Source organism: Gymnoscopelus braueri, assembly GCF_963280865.1.
Source record: "Gymnoscopelus braueri genome assembly, chromosome: 19".
NCBI lineage: Eukaryota > Metazoa > Chordata > Actinopteri > Myctophiformes > Myctophidae > Gymnoscopelus > Gymnoscopelus braueri.
The window spans coordinates 18,896,360-18,920,627 of NC_137621.1; the positions used below are offsets into that span (position 1 = coordinate 18,896,360).

Sequence of the window (24,268 nt, forward strand, 5' to 3'; positions counted from 1 at the left end):
CATTTTTATAGTGTTCCAGTTCCAATTTTGCCTGCTCATTTCTTAGTGTCATCACTTCCAATTTCACTTGTTTAATCTATATCCTGATTGAGTTCTCTATCCTGATTGGATAAAATTGGAAATGAAACTGAAACTGAAACAAAAATGCATTTTCTATTTTATAAAGAGCTGGAGAGACAAGGAGACTCCTTTTACTGAACAAACACTCTATAGCAATGAGTACTATCAGAATATAGAGCTATTTAACACTTATTTTAACCAAAGAAAATCACTTACCCTACCTTTAATGTGTTTCTCTAAACACTATTAAATAATTTATTCACGAGTCTGTCCCCGATACTTGTGCCAAAACGGCACTGGAAATGTATTTATTTATACATTTTAACATGAATGAATACAGTTTCGGACAAATTATTGCAGACCCTGTAGCGTTCCTTTTACTAATAGACAAACACTGTAATAACAACGGAGCTGCAAGAGGTGTCGCCAAAAAGACTATTGAAATTAATGTTACACAGCATAACTTGTCATTCTGATGTAAACTAGTGAACAAGGTAAATGTCACTGTCATGGAGGTTGAAAAACAGGAAGTAAGGATTGTAGTTTGGAGTCACAGAGTTGGAGTTTACTCCAATGACATCACTTGAGTAACCTGCTCAGCAAACTTCAGCAGCATGTCAGAGACAATTCAATTCAATTCAGAGACACAGCAGACTGCTAGGGGTATGAGAACATCTCGACTTACTGTACAGTATCAATTATCAAAAATACTGTATCAGTATTTTATTTATTGATGTTACGGTTAATGCAAAAGTTAATTACTTTATGTAACTCAGATTGCACAAAAAGTGGTGCTATGATGTTACAGCGAGTGTGACAAATACAAATCCCTCTGTTCTTTTTTTACTCAGATTTAAGCATAATTGTAATGTTTTTACTATGACCGTTTTCCGAAAAATCGCAATATATCACCTTGATAACACGATAGTGTCCCTTTAAAGTCATAAGCATATATTAGTTATATTGTCAAAGATACTATGTTAACACGGTTAACATAGTAGATAGAATAGAATAGATAGAATAGTCCCAACTCTTTGGGGTGTTTTTTGTCACTGTATATCTAACCTACAATCCCGATTGTTGGCTGAAAGCAACGACCAAAAAACCCACCAAAAAACCCGACCAAAAAACCCGCTGTTGCCAGATCGTGCGCGAGCAACAAGCAACCTAACACACAAAGCTGCCCACTGCGCATGCGTCGACGCACTTTCTCTAACCAATTTACACCCACTTCACGCTTACAAAACCTGGACATGGCAACGTCGCTCATCGTTCTGTGATTGACAGCAAAAGCTGGCCAATCAGGTGGCGAGTTCGAGTGAGCCCGAATGGCTCCGAGTGCAGCCGACAAAAGACGAACGCCAGCCATTGTTTTGTGCGAGTCAGGGTGCGAGTGCCTTCATTTCTTACTTTAGCTTATAAAACGCTCTCAAACTTCTTCTCTGAGGCACGGAATTTACTTATAACATATCGTTTGGATAGAATTTAGTTGTTTCACTTCATATGTGTGCTCAATTATTCATGACAGAGCCTATTTAAAAATACAAATTCAGAGAACCGGCGACAGAATTTTCGCTGACGGACAGAGAGAGACAGAGAGACGGAGAGGGAGAGGGAGAGGGAGAGGAGAGAGAGAGAGAGAGAGAGAGAGAGAGAGAGAGAGAGAGAGAGAGAGAGAGAGAGGAGAGAGAGAGAGGGCCAGAGGGGAGAGAGAGAGACACGGAGATGGAGAGAGAGGAAGGACGGCAGGAGGCGATGCGCTGTTAAAAATTTAAAAACTTTTTTGGGGGAAATTTTTATCCCACGATTTTTGAACCCCAAAATAAGCGAGCCCTTGCTTATTTTTGCGCGGACGTAATTTGTTTGTCATTGTGGTGAATGTTTGTGTGTGCTGCTGATGTTTGTTGTGTGAAGCTTAATGTCAGAGTGTTTGTGTTGGAGCGCCTCAGTGCGGCTGCAGAATTCATGTGCAACATCTTGCATGCGTGGCTGTGGCTTCACAGTTTTCCTTCGCAGTGTCTGTAGGTCACGGCCTGGAGACCCCAGGGTCTCCAGGGACCCCTAAGGGGGGGGGGGGGGGTGAGACCCTCTGGGTTTTTTTTTTTTTATTTTTTATCCCATGATTTTGTACCCCCAAACGACATTTTCTTTGGGGGGGGTAGGGGGGGGGGTACTAGAATTCTGCCCGCGTAGCGGGCAGAACTTCTAGTATATGTACATAAGTGAAATTCGTCCTCTGCATTTACCCATCCTATAACAACTAGGAGCAGTGAGCAGCCAATCGCTTGGGAGCAATTAGGGGTTAAGAGTCTTGCTCATCGACACATTGCTGGCCTGGCCTGGAATCATACCTGGGACAACCAGGGGCTCTGGCTTCCCAGACAGGCTCACCAACCACTCAGCTATGGCCACACCCAATCATTAACGCATGTAACATCCCAGAAAATACCACTTGCATACAGTTTGAGTCTATATCTAACTGACCCGAAGGCTGTCCACAGGTCTGGTGATGTTGAACTTGTCTATAGTGTTGAGGATGATGGCGGGTGTGGTGAGGAAGAACAACAGGAGGAAGAGGAGGATGTTGAGAAGGACACAGCGAAGCCACCAACGAGAGCCACACACTGACAGGTTTTCCCTAGAAACAGAGAGGCACATACTGTATATGAAGATAGAGGATTAAAGGAATACGCTGCAGTTTTTGTTATTGGTCGAAGCAGGAAATAAAAGGTTGTGTGTGTGGACATAAAAAAAGAGGTTGTGTATGTGGACACAAAAAAGAGCCATCAGAATGTGACAGTTTTCTGGGCTGTTACTGCTCCTAATATTAAAATAACTGTTTTGCATTAACCAACAGATTATGTCATGAATTGACTATACGTCAACAAATTAGACAGTGGAGCATTCCCTTAACACAACAAGATGCTCGCTGTAAAGCACATGCTCCCTAACATGCACATATAAGCCCCAATTAGTCCCCTACGTAAAGCCCATGAGCAGCCGAGCCCAGCTATCTTCTTGTGTGGGAGGCAGCGAGAGCGCTCCACTGCACTGAAGGTTGGGTACAACACACTCCAGCGCATCATTTTAATGACGGAACAATAGTTGCGCGCGCACACACACACACACACACACACACACACACACACACACACACACACACACACACACACACACACACACACACACACACACACACACACACACACACACACACCCCTGCCGTTTCTTTGGTTAATCTCCTATAAATATGCATCACTCACTTGTTACATAATCTCAGTGGGTCTGCTGTATCGGTGCAATTTTTCATACCCATCATTCATGCTTTTGATTTCCTTTTTTTAATCTTCTGTGCAGGTTGACAAGGGGATCAGTGGGCGCACAAATAACAACAACATTGCTGTTGTTAACGCTGGAATCCGGGACTTTTAATGAATAAAACGTTATATAAACCAATCAGTATGTTAATACAATATGACTAGTTCATATGCAGTAGTTGGAGGTGGTCTCCCTACCCTTCCATTGAGACATTTGGCACCTGGTGTCAGGTAGGACACCTACTGGTTGACAAGTAGACCCACCTGAAGCTCATAGGCCCAATATCTCGCCTGGCCAAGCAACCCAGGTTTATATCCCGGGAGTTGAACTTACCTCTCTCTGTCGGGAGAGGACATCAAATGTATGGACAGCACCTTTAACCCATTAAAACCAAGTTCTGTATCCACTTTAACCATTACTTTATATTTTGGCTATTCAAAAATAGCAGATATACAAGCTCGTAGATCTGCTATTTTTGAAAAATCTTGAAAATGTGTGCAAATCTTTTTTTTTTTTTTAAAAGGCGAACATTTGTAACACAAATCTTTGCTTCTGGGGGTCCCTGGCACAACATATTTTCAGGTGGGGGTGCATGGCCAAATACATCAATTTGGGGGTCCTTGACATGAAAAAGTTTGAGAACCACTGCTACAGACTACTTTCTACACAGGAAATAATAAAGAAAAAGATTGTGGAAAAACTGTGTGCGACTTTTGACTTCCTCAGTTGTCAATACTGACCAGATAATGTCACTGGGGGCGGGAGCGTAGCCCAGTCCCCAGCTGTGAGACTGGACCACAGTGGTGATGCTGGACTGCTGGGGTCTGCGACGACAGCGGACACGACCGTAGTCCTTGACAATGCTATAGAGAATAGAGATGTAAGAAAGACAAACACGCGCAACGTCTAAAGTCAAGAAAGGTAATTAAACATGCACACTGTGTATTAAAATTTCATCAAGTACACTTGATCCTCAAAATCCTCAGTGTTACTTGAACTGCGAAGAATGTACAAATGGAACCCATAAGGGTCCATTTGGTACACTCTTTGTGGTTCAATTAACTCTGCTCTTTCTCCCCCGTTTCCATTCATTGTCTGAATTATTGTGATGAGAGAGACAGGCAGGTATCACCCTAAGTATCATATTGTATGTTTTTTTTCCCCCCCAAATTTTTTTGCCTTTTCTCCCCAATTTACTCCTCGTTATACCAATTGATTCCTCCCCACACACACTTGTGTGTTGTCACTGCTGTTGTATCCTACCGACTCACCTGCCAGTGGGAGAGAGCCTTCGTCCTACTCCTCCCGCCCAACACTTCCCGCTGACAGGTGCCACTCCAGCACGTACTGTAGGAGTACGTGAAGTGACTAACATCACCCTCCCTGCCCGGCTTCCCTCCCTCGAACACAATTGTGTGTGTGTCGAACCCACAACCTTCGCGATGGTGGACACTGCTGGGCAGGCACTTTACCACTGCGCATTTTCATCATTATACAGTATGTTACTTACACAGCTGTCATCCTCTCATCTCGGAAAGTCACAAAGGCTATCCCCAGTCTCTTCAGGGAGATGCGGTTCTTCTCAGCGTTAAATTCATCAGTCAGCTTCTCTTCTAGCTCACTGTAGTACTGTTCTGCATCCACCTGCAGAGAAAGAGTAGAGTTCATTTTATTCATCACGTCGACTTTCACAGTCAGTTTGATGGCCCTCATGCAGAGTAGATTTGCAAAAGCAAGGTGTCAGATTGTTGCCGCTCCAACCTAAATCTGGATTGCAGTGCCATCCAGTGGAAATGTAGTAGAACTGCAAGCAGCAATGCACTTGCACTACAGTGAAATTGTGGACGGCATTGCACATTGTCATCTGTAAAAGTTACAGTACCTGCTCAAAGCCACATAAATCACAGCAGAATATCTGAGCACACGGGTGAGTCTTAATCATGATCTTCCCCTCCTTCTGGGCTTTGGTGGTGAAATACAGCCTTCCTTTCATTGCCTTCCGCCTGCACAATGCAAAACACACACACACACACACAGTTACCAGAGTAGATATGACACAACCCATGATGCTGACCAGAAACTGTAGCGTTCTATTCAGCAGGGATTATGTACCTCTCCAAGTCGAGGGTCATCAGCTTGTGCACGTCAAAGCAGAAACGGATATCGGTGACGGTGCAGCTGGGGTAGGCCTCACTGGTGGAGGGAGCCAGAGTCAGTCACACTATTACTGTAACATTGTTACTGTAACACTGTCTACTGTAACACTGTATGTTTCATGTAACTACAGTACGCTGTTACTGAAAAGGGCCGTTCACATGAAGCACTAAAACGAACTATAACTAGTATAGTTTCCTCTTATATCCATATTGAAACTTTATGTGTTTTTTTCATAAATTAATGTCCTACTTGATCATACTACAGCATCACACAAGTATCAAAAGTAGCAGATCTACAAGCTCGAAACGCGGCGCGAAGCGACAGGTTTTGAGCTCGTCTATCTGCTACTTTTTTGCTACTTTTGAATTTGAATGCTTGAATTTGAATCCTGAAAAGTAACAGTTTTGGACATATGAGGTTTCAACTGACAAGACAATATCCTTCACCATCGTCTTTGTTGTACTTGAGGTGTGAACTCTGCTATCAACTTGAGTTGGAACAATTTTTAAAACTACGGTACCGGGTATACTGTATATTTATAGTTATTGTTATAGTGCTTGGTGTGAACGGCCCTTAACCCTGCATGTTTTATGTAACTACAGTATAGAACATAACATTGTTACTGTAACCCTGCATGCTTCATGTCATTCACGATGTTACTATAACACTTCACTTTTCATCTAACTACGGTACAGAACATAACATGATCTCCCTCGTGAGAACAACCTTGATGATAGCAACTATAACAGCAGTGTTTAATGTAATGATTTATTATCTCGGCCAGGCCAAGGGCCAGGGACGGAGATTATGTAATTTGGTTGTTGTTGTTTTTTGTAAGTAAACTATCAGTGTTGGTTTGTTCATGAAGTCACATGCATAAATAAATAAAATCATACAATAAACAGAATGTATGCTCACTGAAAGTGTTTGGTGATGAGTCCTGGATCTGAGATTTCTCTGGGTATGGAGGTGATCATGAGTGTTCTAGCCACCTGCAACAGATAACACAAAACAACAACAACAACAACACAGTTCATATTGCCTTTGATTAGTTATCTGTGCACGTTATGTCCTGTTATTTTTATATATATTTTTCACAAAGTTATACTGCCTTCTTAATCCATTAAGACCGGGAAAGCATCTGTGTCATTTTTTTTATTTCTTTGGATATAAAAAAAAATAGCAGATATACAAGCTCATAGCGCTGCAATTTTGGGGGTCCTTGACATGGAAAAGGTTTGAGCACCATTGATATAGCGACCAAACAACAAAAATGATATGTATTTGGCCGCAGACCCTCATGTCAAAATATTTTGTTCCAGGGACCCCCAGAAGCAAAGATTTGAGTTAAAAATGTTTGCTTTAAAACAAGACCAGGAGACCTGGTTCTGCCAGACCCAGACTTCACTTGACATGTCAGCCTGTGTCTATGCCCATGTAAGGACGAAAGGGGGACAGACTTTTATGGCTGGGGCCTAAGGACAAAGTGACCAAAACCTGTTTTTTGCCCATGTATGGAGAAAACAGGTACAAAACATGCCCATGTATGGACGAAAGGGGGACAGACTTTTACGGCTGGGGCCTAAGGACAAAGTGACCATGCCCATGTATGGACGAAACAGGTACAAAGCCTCATGTAAGCCAGACCCCCTGGGTCCGGCAAAAATAGCAGATCTACAAGATCGTAGCGTGGCACTCGGTGCCGCACTACGAGCTTGTATATCTGCTATTTTTGAATAGCCCAAAGTATAAAATAATGCTAAAATGACACAGATGTGTTACCGGTCTTAATGGGTTAATTCCGTGGGCATTATGCTCTTACTTCATACTCGTTGGGTATCAAGTAAGGGCAAGATGGCTGTGGTGTGAATAATGGTCAATGTTATGGTGACGGACCTTTTCGTCTTCGCTGTACTCAAGCTTTGAGGAGTGGTGGACCATGCACAGCATGGTGATGATGAAGTAGAGAAGTGCGAAGATGCTGTGAAGCCACAGAAAGCTGTCCCTACGAAGAGAAGAACATTTTATCTCAGTGGTTTTCAAATCAAGGTCCATTATTTATTCGCCATTTGAGCCACGGATTCACCATTTGATGAGATTTAGCCTCTCAGACCCAAAACTCTGACTATTTTGTTGTCGTTGGATGAGATTTTGTCCACAATTCCATGCTGTATTGATGTTGGTACCAAAGGAAACGTTGATCAAAATAACAATTCTTCTACATTATCTAATTGTGTAGACTTCTTGTAAATTAAATAATGCAGATGTTTAACAATAATTTACGGTCCATTTGGTTTCATTTTACACTCTCAAGAGTGAAAGATCTAATAAGGGTCCATTTGGTCACAAACTCTCCATTTATCTGGGGACCACCTGGAACCCCCTCAAGGACCACTGGTTGAGAACCACTGCTCTATCTGTACCGTCTCTGCTTGTTCTTAGCTCTGAGATAATTCATGACATTTAGTGTTATTTTCATTCAGACTTACCTTGAGCTGATGTTAGCCAGCGTTGTTCTTCCGAAAGTTTCTGTACTGTCGTCTGTCGGTATAATGAGATATGACATTGACACTATGAGTTTCGGATGAGGTAAGAATGAGGCAATACTTTTCAGAAAATAATGTTCTCCACCCAACTTAATGAAGCCGCTTGACAAGACACTTCACACAAAATTCAAACATTGCAGTCACGCCTCACTGCAATATCTTAGTTTGGGCACTCTTTGTTTAATGTTTCCATGGCTACCGCTATAAGTATGTTGTTGTTGTTTTTTTTTACAACAGGGTGACACACTGGTTGGTCCATAAGATGACAGCCAACACCAATAAACTGGCTGTGGAAAACCCTGCTCCTTATAGACCCCATAATGGCCCTATACTGTAGTCTGTGGTTTGCATTCCTTTTGGCATGACTTACGCCCGATTTATACTTTAGGTGTGTGCCAAACACAGCCTACCTACAAGCTCACAACGTGTCATGTTGCATTGTGAGCTTGTAGATCGCTGCTTTCGGTGCACAACACCGGAGTATACAGTAAATCGAAACTGAAACTCAATGTTTGTTACAGAAAAAGCACATAACTGACAAATGACATTTGTTGCTATTTAGCAGATGGTTTGGTGCATCATCTCAACCTCTGCCACCTACATGTGTGTTAAGGGAAATGTGTTGCCGATTCCTGCTCTAGGTAGGGCTTGATTAAATGCCAGTATTGTATTAGTGCAGCGTGTCAAAGTGCTGTGTTTAGAAGTGCAGAATGTGTGTGTGTGTGTGTGTGTGTGTGTGTGTGTGTGTGTGTCAAAGTTGATATGGTCATTATTCTAGTATATATTTTTCTATTCTGATTTGCATTTCAGTTCAATGGAAAAGTAGTTTCAGTAAAGCTCTATATTTGTCACACACTTTTAGTAGTTTTAGTATTGGTTTTACCTCCAGTGAGCTAAAATAACATTGGTCTGTGTGTGTGTGTGTGTGTGTGTGTGTGTGTGTGTGTGTGTGTGTGTGTGTGTGTGTGTGTGTGTGTGTGTGTGTGGGGTGTGTGTGTGTGTGTGTGTGTGTAGGTTGGGTCATCTTCAGTTCATATAGAGTTCAATGGAAAGGTAGTTTCAGTGTAGCTCTACTTTTCTCACACAAGCTTTTGTAATGAATAGTTTTAGTCTTGGTTTTACCTCCAGTGAACTAAAATAACATTGGTCTGTGTGTGTGTGTGTGTGTGTGTGTGTGTGTGTGTGTGTGTGTGTGTGTGTGTGTGTGTGTGTGTGTGTGTGTGTGTGTTTGTGGGGCCTGGCCAGTTTCCCAGTAAGGTGCCCTGCATGCCTGTCCTGAGGTTAAGGATATCCCCGGGCCTTCAGACGGTGGACCAGGCCTCAATGTAAAGACCCAAATTACCCAGGAGGTTCCCGGAAAAGTTGACAGGCAGGATGACAGCCAAAGACAGCAGGCAAACCACTGTCATGAGTAGGATGATGTGGCGCTGGAAGGACAGGTATGTGACCGCATCGATGCCACATTTACTGCGGATCTCCTCGTCTCTGCAGAGACAGGAAGCATACAGAGTTTAGTGTGTGTGTGTGTGTGTGTGTGTGTGTGTGTGTGCACGGGGTGGATGGAAGGTGAGCCTTAAGGGTCCATTTGTACATTCTAGGAGTTTAATTTAACACTGTAGCTATTTGTAACTATTTACCATTACGATTAAACATTTCACACAAGTGCAAAATCTAACATCTATTATATAATGTTTATACAAGAAGGTATAAAAAGGAATGCTTCGGGTAATTGTAATGATACTGAAATGGGTCTTCCAGTACCCAAGGGTACACAGGCCAAGGGTCAGTCTGCCACCAAGACAAATGGGTCTACAGCTCATGCCTCAACGTGAGTAAAGCTGAGCCACAGCTACGCTGGTGTCAAAACGTGTGGTTGCCCTGGACAGCCTAGTTTCAGGAAACCCAGTGTCATAAAATAGAAAAACAAAAAAAAATAATACAGGACATGCTAGCTGCTGCCATGGCAGCCCACACATCGAGATCACACACACAGGGTGGGTTTGCACTTTCCCAGGGATCCCGGGCTGAGCCACTAACATGACATCTAAAAACAGAAGCACCCACACTCCACCATAATACTATGGAAACCATGGACACAGGGGGAAGTGACTTTTTTACGGGGCTAAATCAGTTGAGTGCAGTCAGACTTGAGCGAGTTCAAATATTCAGTGGGGAACCACGGCACCGCTGGTCGCATGAGCCCAGAGACTCGTTTGTTTTTGGTGCTTAATGAGGGATAACATGAGAGGTTACGTTTGATGATGACATCAACTTTAAAAGAGAGCCGGCCAATTAAACGATGAGAATTAGGGGGAGGGGGAGGGATGAACCAGTTAAAAAGTACTACTTTGTGTACTTACTTCATATGGTAAAGTGATGCAAGCCAAGAGAAGAAACCCTGAAAGAGAAGTCATGACATGAAACATTCAGTGGAGAGCTTATTAAAGTCAATAAATTACATACATGTCCCATCCGTATGGAAGTCAGTGCACAGCACATCTGGCTACTAGCTTGCATCGAACACTTTAATAAAAACAAGGCCTCCAGAGAGACAAAAATGAGGAGTTTTAATAGGTCTAGCCTGAGGCTGTAACTACTTTACTGTGTGTAGGCATTAGGCAATGACTACAGTCTATAAACACAGAGGGGATGACATCACTCTTGTCACACAGGTGTCTGTCATAGATGGGCCAGCTGAGTCAGGTTATAGACTTTTCTTTTGCAAGGGTCGACAAGAAGACATTTTACTGCTCATTTCACTCCATTTAAAGCCACTGCAGAGCTCATGTGTACGAGCTCAAACGGACCACATGGGGGTGGGGTGAGGGTTATAGCGGGGTTGTTATGTTCTTGAAATGTTTCTTATATGCAAAGATCCCCTAGCAACTTCCATGCGGTGTCCAATTTTACAACATACATTATTATGATGATTATTATTTATCAAAATTCAGGTTGTATTCAACACATGCAAGTATGTGCATTGAAATGCTTCACCGGACAGTGGTAACAATGTCTAATTGCTCAAAGATAACAAGAAAAAGAAGAATGCGGAAATAATGACTAATGAATAATGACCATTCCACACACTACTATACTACAGTTCCATACACTGAATCCTCATAATGGGTGTTGATGAAGCGTGTGCGATACATGAACCAAGTGATCGCGTCGCTGCAAGATCAAAGCGTGTAATAACTCTATTTCAACAGGTGTGGATGGATGGACCCATAGCAAATCTTGCACCCAGGCAGGGTGTGGCAGACTGTGGGTACGGTCACACATCTGTGTCGGAGGTAGATTACATTACTCATGTCGTCTTGCTGATTGTGGGCAACGATGGTTTTCTGGTGTGTAGTTCATGTGACTTAGGTTGGAGTGGTGGCTCACTGAAAGAAAACTACAAGTGTAATGCCTGCCAAGTGGGGTCAACATCATGCTTCTTTACTATTGTGACACCCGGTCAAAGTCCACCAAAGTTGAACTCCACACGTTGAACGCGGCGCATTAAAGCCATCAACGCACGGCAATAGGAAACTCCACCCCTTCTCTCCCATAGAATGGAAGTGAGCTTCTGACATGTACTGTATGTGTGACCGTGCCCTTACGCTTACTGAATGCCCCTGAGCTGAAATGCTATTATGCCAAACCATGCCATACTCACCATGTCCTTGGTCTCCGAGTCAGAGGGGCTGGACTCAGAAGGAGACTTCTCCTTCTCGCTCGGCTCTCCGTAAAACAGAGATGTGAGACTGAAGTGGAGAGCAAACGGAAAATTAAGCAATAGGATTGTTACAAGAACAAACCAAAAACGTTATGCTTTATTTAACCAGGTATGTTAATTGAGAACCAGTTCTCACTTTCAATAATGACCTGGGTAGACAAAATACATTAAAAGATAATAATAATGGCTGTCAAAAGATTCAGATTTGTTATCAGATTCATCAGTTTAGCTGTGATTAATTATGTTTAATCACCTTTCGTAAATATGCCCAAAATATTTATCTGTATATTGTTATGGGAAAGGAAAGATAAATGGTGTGCACCCTTGGTTGTGCTACGGAAGGAAAGAGGAATAATAGCTAGGTTTATTAACTAGCCTTCTTACTTCGAGTAGTGAGAATGGAAGAGAGTGTGTGTGTGTGTGTGTGTGTGTGTGTGTGTGTGTGTGTGTGTGTGTGTGTGTGTGTGTGTGTGTGTGTGTGTGTGTGTGTGTGTGTGTGTGTGTGATGCACAACAGGTGTATAGTCACACTGTTAAGGGGGCCGGTGGGGGAGTCCAGTAGTTGATGGGCTTACTACCGGAGTTAGGGCTGGGATAGATTACAACCTAGGTTAATCAAGATGAATAATTAAAGGTTGTAATGAAGGCAGCTTAATCGACTTTAAAGAGTATTAAGTAAACGTATAATCGAATGGCTGGAAACAGGAGCCTATGGATAGTTATAGACCAGAAGGATGACGTCATCGTGAGTTCGTCGTTGGAGATGGCGTAACGGTTATGTAACCGTTACGCCACCCTTGACAGTACCCCCCCCCTCGACGGACGCGACCGCGCGTCACAATGGAAGAGGTACGTCGTGAGTCGTCGAAATCCAGAATGAGGTCCGGAGAAGGGATCCGGGTACGGGGAACCCAGGTAGTGTCACCGGAAGGGTGACACTACCTCGATTATACTGTTAAGGGGGCCGGTGGGTGAGGCAGGCCGGTCTTGGTTTGGTCGGTCTAGAGGACCGATGGGGGAGTCCAGTAGTTGATGGGCTTACTACCGGAGTTAGGGCTGGGATAGATTACAACCTAGGTTAATCAAGATGAATAATTAAAGGTTGTAAGGAAGGCAGCTTAATCGACTTTAAAGAGTATTAAGTAAACTTATAATCGAACGGCTGGAAACAGGAGCCTATGGATAGTTATAGACCAGAAGGATGACGTCATCGTGAGTTCGTCGTTGGAGATGGCGTAACGGTTATGTAACCGTTACGCCACCCTTGACACACACCCAGAACAGGGTGTAATTAAGCCCAGTGGGATTGCTTAAATCAGCCATCACCCATCCTGCGGCACCACTCCTCCTGATATATCCTGACTCCCTGAGCAATAGCTCTGCCAACTCAATCTGAAATGAAGCCCATGGCACTGCAATATTATTGAATCTGGTCCTACAGAGAGAGAAGAATTGAGGGATAACAACATCTACTACTGTGATCAGGAGAAATCAAAAGTTATGGTGCTGAGCGGTTTGAATCCAATAAAAAGTTGTGATGGAATTTGAAACTATTTCCCTCTGCGCCAGTACTCCAGACATTCCGCCGGCACATTGAATTAAAACAGACTAATTAAATCAGTGCTAATGACACCTGCTTGGCAAAACATGCAGATGCTGGGTACCCTGGGATAGTGGTGAGCTGCTGCTGGTCAGGCAGAACTAATCAAGCTCATATTCTTATTGGAGAGGGGCTTCAGGGCAGGCTGAAATAAACAATTGCAGATCTATGAAGACTGCTGAGTGGGCTGGAGGCTTTATTTTGACACCTCTACACATACGTGCAGGCATGTATGCATGCATGCATACTGTATGTGTGTCCTATGCGTGTTGCATTTGTGGAACGTACACTTTCAGACCCGTAAGGGTCCATTTGGATCCCCTGGTGGGCCCCGGACCAGACGTGGAGAACCAGTCTATTAATTGACACCTGACCAAAATCTATTTCCATTTGCCTCTGCAGTACCATTTAGTACCAGGAGAGGGAGCCTACAGGCTGTGGTGTCAGCATTCATGTCAATGTTTTATATGAGAATTGCTACTCCATCTTGAATACATTGCCCTGGCTCTGAGACCAGCAGTGTGTGCATGATGTGTTTAGGGTGAGTTTAGTGGAGCTTTCACCTGTCATTCTCCACCAGCAGAGCCAGACGCCCATAGTCCCACGCAGCCTTCCTCAGGCAAGAGAAGATCAGTAACAGGAACTGTGAAGCAGAAAGACAAAAAAAAAAAAACAGATGTAAAAGAAAGTTCAAAACTGAACTCTACACCTCTCCAGAAAACTTAACCAAATTCAGCAAACATTGTCGATCTACAAGCTCACAATGTGCCACAACGAGCTTGTAGAACAGCTATTGTTGGCTAAGAGATTTGGTGTTAAAAGCTTACACAAGTGTAAATTAAGCATTATCTTTCAAGTTTGTCCTCCTCGCACCTCCTCATAACCTTTGCACTCCTTACTATTGCTTTGAATGGTTTGCTTTTAACCCATTAAAACCGGGAAAGCATCATTTTAGATTTGAGCCATTATATATATATATATATATATATATATATATATATATATATATATATATATATATATATATAGCAACATAAGTTTTTCAGATAACTTAGAACAGTGGTTCTAAAAACAATTGCAGATGTACAGTACAAGCTCATAAGCTTGTACATCTGCTATTTTTTAACCTTTTTTAAAAAATCTTGAAAGTGAATAATTTTTGAATTGTTTAACACAAATCATCTCTTCTAGGGGTCCCTGGCACTAAACATTTTCAGATGGGGGGGTGTATGGCCAAATACATTGGCACGAAACGCACGCACAGGTGCACACACGCACGCAACGAATGCACGAACACACGCACACACTATGGGGTGGAATGAATCAAAATGAATGTGCCTGCCTAACACAGTTAATTAACGTAATTACTGTAGCAGTTAGCAGCAGGTGTGGTGTTGATGGTTAGAATTACCGTTTTCTGTTAACTAGTAAATGTGAATAGTACCGTACAGTGACGTAGTTGAAAGGAAATGGATCAAATTAATCATGGAGAGTGTCTTGCTCCCCAAAACGGTTGCTCTTGCAGCATATTCTGCTCCTCTCTGCCAAGCGGCTAGACTGCTGAGCACAGCAAGTTCAACCAAACTGATCATATGGACTCTGCAGGAGTAAGATGCCTTCCGAGCGTCTCCTATAGGGGGGTCCTCGTTGCACGTCCCACTGAGAGACCCAAGGACCAGATGGGGGGGATTACATCTCCACACCTCCCCCAGGAGGAAGTGGCTATAATGTTGCTCAGGAAAGGGAAGTCTGGAGCTCTCTGCTGAAACTGTTGCCCCTGCGACCCGACTCCGGATAAGTGGTTGAAGATAGATGGATGGATGGACGGATGGATGGATGGAATGGATATTCAAAAATAGCAGATGTACAAGCTCCCAGCTTGTATTTTTTTAACACAAATGTTTTCTTCTGGGGGGGTCCACAAAACATTTACAGATGGGGTCTGTGGCCAAATAAATATCAATTTGGTGCCCTTGACATGAAAAAGTTTGAGAACCACTGCCATACACTAAACAAAAGTGCTTCATAGAGAAGTGCCATTTAGTGCATGCGGTAGGTGGGTGGGTGGATTATGCTAAATATGGATATGCCCGACATCATCCTGGTTAGCATTGCAAATAAGCGTTTGTTAGGCAACGGTTGAAGTCAGTGAAAATTGCCGTAGTTAGGCAATCATTTCTGCTGGGTGTGACGTCAAACCAGAGCTTGATCAGAGAGAGAGCTTGATCAGACAGAGAGAGAGCTTGATCAGACAGAGAGAGAGAGAGAGAAAGAGAGATTTCACCCATGCTGAACACGTTGATTTAAATGGCGTGTTGTCAGAGCAATAACCCCGGCAATGTCAGGCAAGCTGATAACTTTTATGCTTGTTACACAATAAAATCTGCATTTACTTGTCATTAATAAGAAACAGTTCATCTCTTTTTCTCTCAAGTGTTAGTTGTAGCGTCACAGCGCTTCACTCAACACCGCACCAGAACCACTGCCTCTGTCAGTCAGACATTGGTCAGATAGCAGAGGTCTTGTCAGGTGTTTGAATTTTGATACGCCCCCCCCCGGACACACATGCACAAAACATATTCATGAAAATTCTGCTAAAATTGGTGTCATTCAAAACGAAACAACCTGAACCACCACACACCCTTGCTTCAGACTGAAGAGGGCCACTACATACAAATAATTACGTTCAAACGTGTCCAAATCCAGCACCAATAATGAGCCACCGTCTTCTTTTAGAGTAGTATGTGGTTGTCTTGGAAACAGAGGTCAGCATGCGAGCACGTCCAGGCACACAAACACGCACGCACGCACGCACGCACATACACAGTTCACTTCTGACAAATGACTGAGTGTAGTCAATAGCTAGATTAAGTGTGAATAGTCCCTACTCTCCCATGATGGTAAATAAGAACAGTTCACAAAGAATACACTGGAATGCAACATGGGAAAGAGATAGAGAGAGAGTGGTAGAACATTTGAATATGTAAGACCTCTTAATCAATCATGTATTATTTACGCAACAAAACTAGTGTAATTAATTTTTGCCTTAGTTATGGAACTCAGTGCATATTGGCTGAAACATGATAGATGACTTTAGACTTAATGCAAATGGGGGTCAGAGAAGGTGAAATTTGGACTTTAACCACAGCATATAAATCATTGTTCATTTGAGCCAGTAGGAGGTATTGAGTCTGAGGTGGGACTGACAACACAGTTAATAGGAGGAAAGCTCCCATGAATGTTGCATTATTCTTTCTTTTCTTTTCCCTTTTCACTGATCCAAAGTCAAGCATCTACTGTAGGTAATCAGGGCAACCTTGGTCGAACCTCAAGGATGAATATTCATTCTGCTCTTACTCTCACGGTCAGGTCTGAATGTTTAGATAAGAATGTCTCTACTCATCCCTGGTTCTCTGTCTATCTCCTTCTCATTTCTGTCTATTTCACAGGTTTTCAAAGTGCGAACCAAGGGGCCTGAGGTATACAGTGTAGAAAGACATGGAGAGATTAGGAGAGTGAAATGCAGCAAATGGGGACTCACCGTCAGGCATTAGAGCCCATGTGGTACTGTATGCACCCTAACTGTATGCACCCAGGGGTCATCAACATGTCCGTACACGGACAAATGTGTCCGTGGCAAGAACTTGTACATGTCTGTGGCACATTTTGTATTTTGGTTATAATGTGTACATAATCTATTCTAAATATTTAGGTATTTAATCATTTGTTTGAATGATTTTGGTGACTTGTAGTGTCGGGAGGACTTGCTCATTAATATGTTGCAGGAGATTTTTTGTGTTGGTACCCGTACATGATTGCATCAGGTGAGGATGAAAGACAAGAGCTAGTAATGTTTGCTAATAGTTGCCTTCATTCTTTCATTGTTCTACTGGCATACCTTACATCATACCACCTACGCATGGTCTGAGACTTTCTCATCAACATTGAATACTTGTTCACCTTAACGGAAACCACAACTCTTGAAACTAACAAATGAGTGGGGCAGTGTGAATTAACACAGGATTGACCCTGGCAGCATATCAATGGTACACATGTGTTACGTATTTATTAAGCTACTACTATTTTTCAACCACATCTAATGAGACAAGACATCAGTTGAATGAGTTTGGGAACAGACCTACAGTAAGTGAAGAAAGGGAACTTGGAAAGACACTTTCTGACAATCCATAAGTCATTTGACTAGACTACACCTTTCCAGCAGACATAGAACTGAGAAAAAGGAACTGAAACTCCATATCGCCAATCGCCATATGCATTTGTGTACCATACATGGAACTCGATAGAGCTCTCTCATCATTTTTCTACTGTAAGTATTCGTCTCATTAGCGAACTGCATATACTGATGGTGAAGAAAGAGAACTTGGAAAGACACTTGCGGACAAACCACATGTCATTTGACTAGACATTTCCAGCAGACAGAGAAATGAGACTAAGGAACTAAACTAAGGAACTGAAATTTCAACAATTGCCCAAAACCATGCTAAAAACATCAGGTCAAGTGCAATCATCAGTATGTTAATCATAAATAATGTTTTTATTATTATTTGATGTGCATTACACTTTTTTCATAATTACACATATTAAACGATTGACTTATTCTCTTTGCATTATTTGAATTTGGGGTCTATAATGTAAGGATAAATAGATCTCATACCCACAATGAAACTGTTGGGGCACCGTTCTAACCTTCTTGAATTAGCACTCACGTCACAAATGTGTTTCGTTGTGAGCTTGTAGATCGTTTTTCCGAATTTTATATATATATATATATATATATATATATATATATAAAAAATATTGATCAAAATGTCCATCACAAGCTGGCATGGTGATGACCTTTGGAGCATTCAACAAGTGAGTTGTGAGCCCCGCTTTGTTCTCACCCCTCAAATTCAATGTAGAAGATTATTGCGACATTTTAACTACTTTCAGCCTGGCGTCCCTATTTTGGGAACGTCATTATTGTCAACATTTTTCTAAATCTTTCAAACATGTTTGGGAAAGATGCCACACATTCGGAGCTTGTAGATCAGCTATTTTTGCTTTCTTTAAGCCATTTAGCAATAGGGGGGCCAGAGGCTATGGCTATTTGGGGGTCCTTGGCATGGAAACATTTGCGAACGTCTCCATTTCTTCATGTTGTGTGGGTGGTTTGCATTTCTCCTGCAGAGCAAGATCCTCTGTGATGCCCAGACTCTTTCAGGTTGATTTTTTACACTAAACTGAACACCTTTTTTTCTGTGTCCCACATACAGTATGTTGTGTTCTGTGGGATGGGCACAGGGGCTTGTAGCCATCATTTAAGGCAGTGCACGTGGTTCTCAAACTTGATTTATTATTTGAAGGACCCCCATAACTCTGATAGTGTACAAATGGAACCAAATGGATCCTTACAGGTCCATTTGGTTACATCTGTAGACTCTCAGAGTAACAAGATACTGACTTGGGGTCCCTGGATCCCACTTTGAGAAACACTGATCCAGGGGTAAACCTGCCTTGATCTGATTTCCTCTCATCAGTAAGAGGCAATGCTCAAATCCTTCAGGTTGTCCTGACAACCAGGGGGCAATCAAACACAGGCCAATTATAAATGTGAAGCTGATAGATTGAGGGTGATGTCACAGTGCAGAGATCAAGCTTGACAGGACTTGACAACCGAACTGAGGGAGTTGACAGTTGAAAGCATGAAGCCTGTTGTTATCTGTGGACAGGGGAAAGTCTGTATGCAAACAGTGTGTACCTGTGCAATGTATTGTATTTAAAGGAAGTCTAGAGATGAATACAAATAGAAAGAATGTGTGCTTTTTTTTATGTGTGTGTGTGTGTGTGTGTGTGTGTGTGTGTGTGTGTGTGTGTGTGTGTGTGTGTGTGTGTGTGTGTGTGTGTGTGTGTGTGTGTGTGTGTGTGTGTGTGTGTGTGTGTGTCTGTGTGTGTCACACACAGACTTTCAACATTCCAACATAACTGATGACACTTTTTTCAATGAAGAGCAGAGAGACCTTCTCATCCATCTCAAACACAGAGAAGTAAATTGCAATAGCAGTGATCTTTAGCTATACTGTGCATCCCCTTGGGGAAATAACCATTTCACCTTTTTTCCCCTAGGGGAGCTTGCCTTGCACACAGATAAGCAAAGACAATACAGCAGCAACAAAAGTTGAAGTGCAAAGAATGAAGACAATTACGGCAGCCAAAGTGCAGAGAATAAGACAATAGGTTCCTTCCACAATTGAGCTACTTAGAAACATCAGCACAATAACAACCATGGATCAATTCAGTGACAGTACCCTGTATAACAGAGAAATAAAGTCACACAGAAATAGTTTAGTGCTGAGAACCTCTGCAACAGATGGATTTTATCTAAACTACAATTAGTGGATTCAAATAATGTACGCGTGTGCGTGTGCGTGTGCGTGTGTGTGTGTGTGTGTGGCTGTGTGTGTGTGTGTGTGTGGTGATGAATGTACCAGCCAGAGGACCCCATTGATGGCAAGGACAGTCGGTATCCCTCCAAAGGGCAAGCCCTGCAAGACACTGCTGCGAGAGTGGGAACGATAACACCTCTCTGCTGTGCTGTTGCCTTCCCCAAGGGAACCCAGAAAGCCCAGGACATCCAGCTCCATGCCGCTCCCCTCCACAGGGGCTTCCCTGGTTACAAACAGCTCAGAGTCCACCATCGTTCTTCTCCGGATGTTAAGTCAAGCAACCATTCCTAAAGGGAGACAGAGAGAGAGATTATTAATATTATGATGTCGCATTCATCTGACCGTTCTGGAAATCCCCTTTACCTGTACTGTTTAAGGGGCACTCGGGTAGTGCAGGCACTGCAGGGGTAAAGTTCCTGCCCTCCACCTGGCCTTGGGGTTCAAATCGTCTGCGGTGCCTCCAGCTTGGCCAGCCAGACACTCCCAACAAACACTGTGTTTGAGGATAGGAAGCCGGGTAGGGATGGCGGTCGCTGCATGAGCAACTCCTACAGGTTGGTAATAGGGACAGGAACTGGGTCGGATAAAGTGTTCCTCTGCATGCGTTACACCCTTCCGGTGAAACTTCTTACTGTCAGGTGAAAAGAAGCGGCTGGTGACTTCATGTGTACTGGAGACATGTGTCTGCACCCTCCCACATGCACAACTTTAGGGGGTCACAACAAGTGTGGGAAAAGTTGGGAGTTGACATAACAAAATTGCCAAAGGGGGGGGGGGGGGGTGTACTGTTACCTTACTGTGATAATTGTTTTATAAAGACAGAGAGACATACCCATGAGTGCCTAAGGTCTTTATGCACACAGAAAACAACTCATACTGTGCACAATAGCATCAGAGAGAACCAAAACCATCTTCACAATAAATCCCCTTCCTTTGTTTGCACAGATGGAGATTTAGTGTTTCACGTATTACTTGTTGCCATAGCATTTTTCGTGCTTTCATGCGTTTGTGATCGAGGTCAAATGTATGCTACTGTACTTCACTGCAAACATTATCAGAATTTATGGACCATGTTTTGTTACCATAAAGCTGATCTTGTTCTCAAACAGCTTCATCAGCACACATGTGTCTGTGTGACTCTTAAATACATCCATGTTTAGGCACACAAAATATATTTCTGTGACCATGGATGTCCATTAGCCTTTTGCTGAAATATAACTGGCTTAAAATAAGGGGCTTGCTTATCACTTATCATTATGAATGACTCATTCAACAGCCTGAAATATGTGACAGGAAGATGTTAACCAGTCCACTTAAGTAGAGGGAGGCAAACATATTGATCAATGGCCTATTGGCCTTGCTACTTACGCTGCATGTTTGTGCTCCAGGGATGAATCAATTCAAAGTCAGGGTACTGTACATGAATCAAGGCTTTTATCTGTGAACTCATCTGTAAACTGAATGAGTTGCTGAAGCTCAGGATTTGGCGTCAGGGTTTGTGAAGTGAGGTCCCCCCCTGTGCATTTTCAATATGGAGCCATCATAATTCATTTATGTTCCGTCGTATGGGTTGCAGATGCAACGTATGATGGAGCATAAATTAAGCATAAATGGAGCTTCATGCTGCCTGCCTTGACCACAGAATCAAGGCCTGACTATGTTTTCGCCCGCCTGTGTGTGTGTGTGTGTGTGTGTGTGTGTGTGTGTGTGTGTGTGTGTGTGTGTGTGTGTGTGTGTGTGTGTGTGTGTGTGTGTGTGTGTGTGTGTGTGTGTGTGTGTGTGTGTGTGTGAGCAGCTAATCTCTGGTACCGTTGGACCGATCGGCGTGCACACACACACACTCCCTGGAGGCCAGAGCAGAACCTCAACCTGTTATAGCACCACCAGGAGGCCGGTTTTTGTAAAACAAATCTTTTGATATTACTCCTACAGATTTTGTCCAAACATCACACAAATCATGTGTAGTCATCTCTATAGTAATGCGATCAAGTCAGACCTGTCGGATTTTTCATTATTATATCCTGATTGGCTAAGATTGGCTCAAATCACATTTTTTTTATCTCCGAAAGGTGACGCTACAAGAGCCCACTTAACGTTTTGGGCTATAACTCCTGAACCGTAGGTCGTACAATCAACTTTTTTCCCCCCAGGATTCCTTGGATCATGACGCAACTTAAGTTTGGGCCAGATTACATTTTCTGCCGTGATTTCTTCAAAACACACTTTTCGCTACTACTCCTACAGATTGTGTCCAAAGCTCACACAAATCGGTACACATCATCTCTGGGGTCTTTTTCAGATCCTATTCCAAGTGGATATGACCAAAGTTTGCAGGCCATGACTAGGCAACCCAGGTTGGCAGAGACCTTATGGAATAGAGAACTGTAGAGTCAACGCAATACAGTAATGTGCTCTGCAGAAGCCCAATGTAGCCAAAACTGATTTTACATCCCTGGCCAAATGCACTGCTGTCCAACTTTCACTGGAGCTGGGACAGCCAGAGACAGGGTGGGACGGTCGGGGGTGGGGGTGTTTGGTGTGCGTATGAGAGGTATAGAGAACTAACAGTGAACCGATAACAAAGAGAGAACAGAGAATGAAGTGAAAAAAATGGAAGACTTCCAATGAGAAAAAAGCTGAGAGAGCTATATGCTAAATAAATCATGGTGTGATTTAATAAATCACTGCGCCAATGATACAGATGAAGGATCGCAGTAGTTCAGGTAGCCATGGAAGTTCAGCGGGTCCCACTCTCATTCACCCTCCACTCACATACACCCATGATCTTAATGGTGCAACTACGCATTCTACTTAAGCAGGCCAACACTCACTCCTACATGCCCGGCATATATCTCGCTACCACTACTACCAGTTCGTCAGTGACCAAACTACCACCTCCCTAGCCTCCTCCTGAAGTAGCATATCACGTTTGTTTTATATTTGTGAATCCTCAGGTTCTGCCCTATGAGGGATTCATACTGCAAGTCTATTATCATGTAATCTCCACTGCCCTAAACATGTAGTGTGCGTTCGGAAATACAGCACTGAGCGCACTGTCCAATACAAACTTCTAAGCCCAAAGTCGCTTATAATAAGCAGACCTGGCAACGCTGGCAGGCTAAAAGTCAAATTAGCACATGAATGGCCAGTCGGCTGACAGACTTAAATGCCAACTTTTGCCAACCGAATACCAGTCTGTTGCAGTCTGTTGCAGTCTGAAGTAGTCTGCAATAGTCTGGACGAGTCTGTTTGGTCTGGAGTTACCTTAAAAAGCTGAACATGTTCGGTCGGCTCTGGGTCGGCCGAAAAGGTCCCGACGGACCCCCCGACGGACCCCTAACCGACTGGACGACGCTTCCCGACGCCAAGTCGGCCCAAAATCGGGCCGACTAGGATTGGTCTGGAGTTACCTTAATAGGCGAGTGCGCTACGGTGCGCAATTTCCGAACGCACCCGTAGTGTGTTGTTAGTAGGAATACAAACAGAAGCACCCAGGAGGAAGAGGACTAAGAAAGGGGAGGAGCCAAAGCAAGTTCCCGTTTCTACACAAAAAAGGAGGTGGTGCCCCCAGAGACAAAACAAAGTCTGATTTCCCTTTTTTTTTACCTAATGGGTTTCCAGATTGATTATCATGTAATCAAGTAATAACTATCTTTAGGCTCAGCATTAAAAGGATGACTTCACCCATTTTCAACCAATCCTCATATACATGGTCCTCACTAACGTTCATGATAAAATGGTACCATATTATAATGAGCATTAGTGAGGACCAATTATATGAAGATATGTTGAAAATGGGTGAAGTCATCCTTTAAGAGGGAGTTTGAGCTGCTCTGGAGCACCACAAGAACAAAGCCATATCGTTGCAACAAATGTTTTTATCTAGAAGAGAATGTTGTCATAAATAGGCTTCTTGTTGTGTAACAGAAGTTTCCCGAAGACGGTGAGATGGTGAATCACAGTGATATGTAGGAATCCCCTGGATCACTGCACATCCACCTAGTTTGCATTTCTATAGTTCATAGAATTAAACAAGAGACTGGCTAAAAAATGTCAAGTCTATGGCAAGCTTCAGGATAGGTTGAGCACCTTCAGCCAGAGGCTCACACTCCCGCGGATGAAAACAGAGCGGTACAAACTTTTATACCAACTGCCATCAGACTGCATAATGCATGAGAACTCTTTCCTTAATGCATATGGTTTCGTGTCGGCCCTGTTCTTGTGTGATTGTGTCCATGTTTGTCTGATGTGTTTTGTTTGTCTTGTAGATTATAGATTATTTATTTTATCACATTATGCTGCTGTAACGTCGAGTTGGGGCAACATCTGACCATTTTACAATGCTCCCAGTAGTAGTCCCACCCACACTGGAATGCAGAAGTGCCGTTCTCACTCCCAGCTCGTAATAGGTTGATGTGTCT

The 24,268-nt window shown here is 43.0% G+C and overlaps 1 protein-coding gene across 4 annotated transcripts in view; it reads right to left on the reverse strand.

Moving 5' to 3' along the window:
* tmem63c (transmembrane protein 63C) overlaps window positions 1–24,268 on the reverse strand; it is a 41,566-nt gene that overhangs the window by 15,978 nt on the left and 1,320 nt on the right. For all 4 annotated transcript variants that reach the window (XR_013932065.1, XR_013932066.1, XR_013932067.1 and 1 more), the window contains exons 2-14: window positions 19,890–20,134; window positions 13,965–14,044; window positions 11,743–11,830; window positions 10,442–10,479; window positions 9,424–9,566; window positions 8,025–8,076; window positions 7,432–7,540; window positions 6,454–6,527; window positions 5,491–5,571; window positions 5,261–5,381; window positions 4,889–5,022; window positions 4,119–4,241; window positions 2,545–2,698 (exon numbers count right to left, since the gene is read on the reverse strand). Coding sequence is in view for 1 of the 4 variants with exons in the window: in XM_080413331.1 (XP_080269457.1) it covers window positions 2,545–2,698; window positions 4,119–4,241; window positions 4,889–5,022; window positions 5,261–5,381; window positions 5,491–5,571; window positions 6,454–6,527; window positions 7,432–7,540; window positions 8,025–8,076; window positions 9,424–9,566; window positions 10,442–10,479; window positions 11,743–11,830; window positions 13,965–14,044; window positions 19,890–20,099 (1,407 nt within the window). In the remaining 3 variants the exon portion in view is untranslated. The remainder of the gene's footprint in view (window positions 1–2,544; window positions 2,699–4,118; window positions 4,242–4,888; window positions 5,023–5,260; window positions 5,382–5,490; window positions 5,572–6,453; window positions 6,528–7,431; window positions 7,541–8,024; window positions 8,077–9,423; window positions 9,567–10,441; window positions 10,480–11,742; window positions 11,831–13,964; window positions 14,045–19,889; window positions 20,135–24,268) is intronic.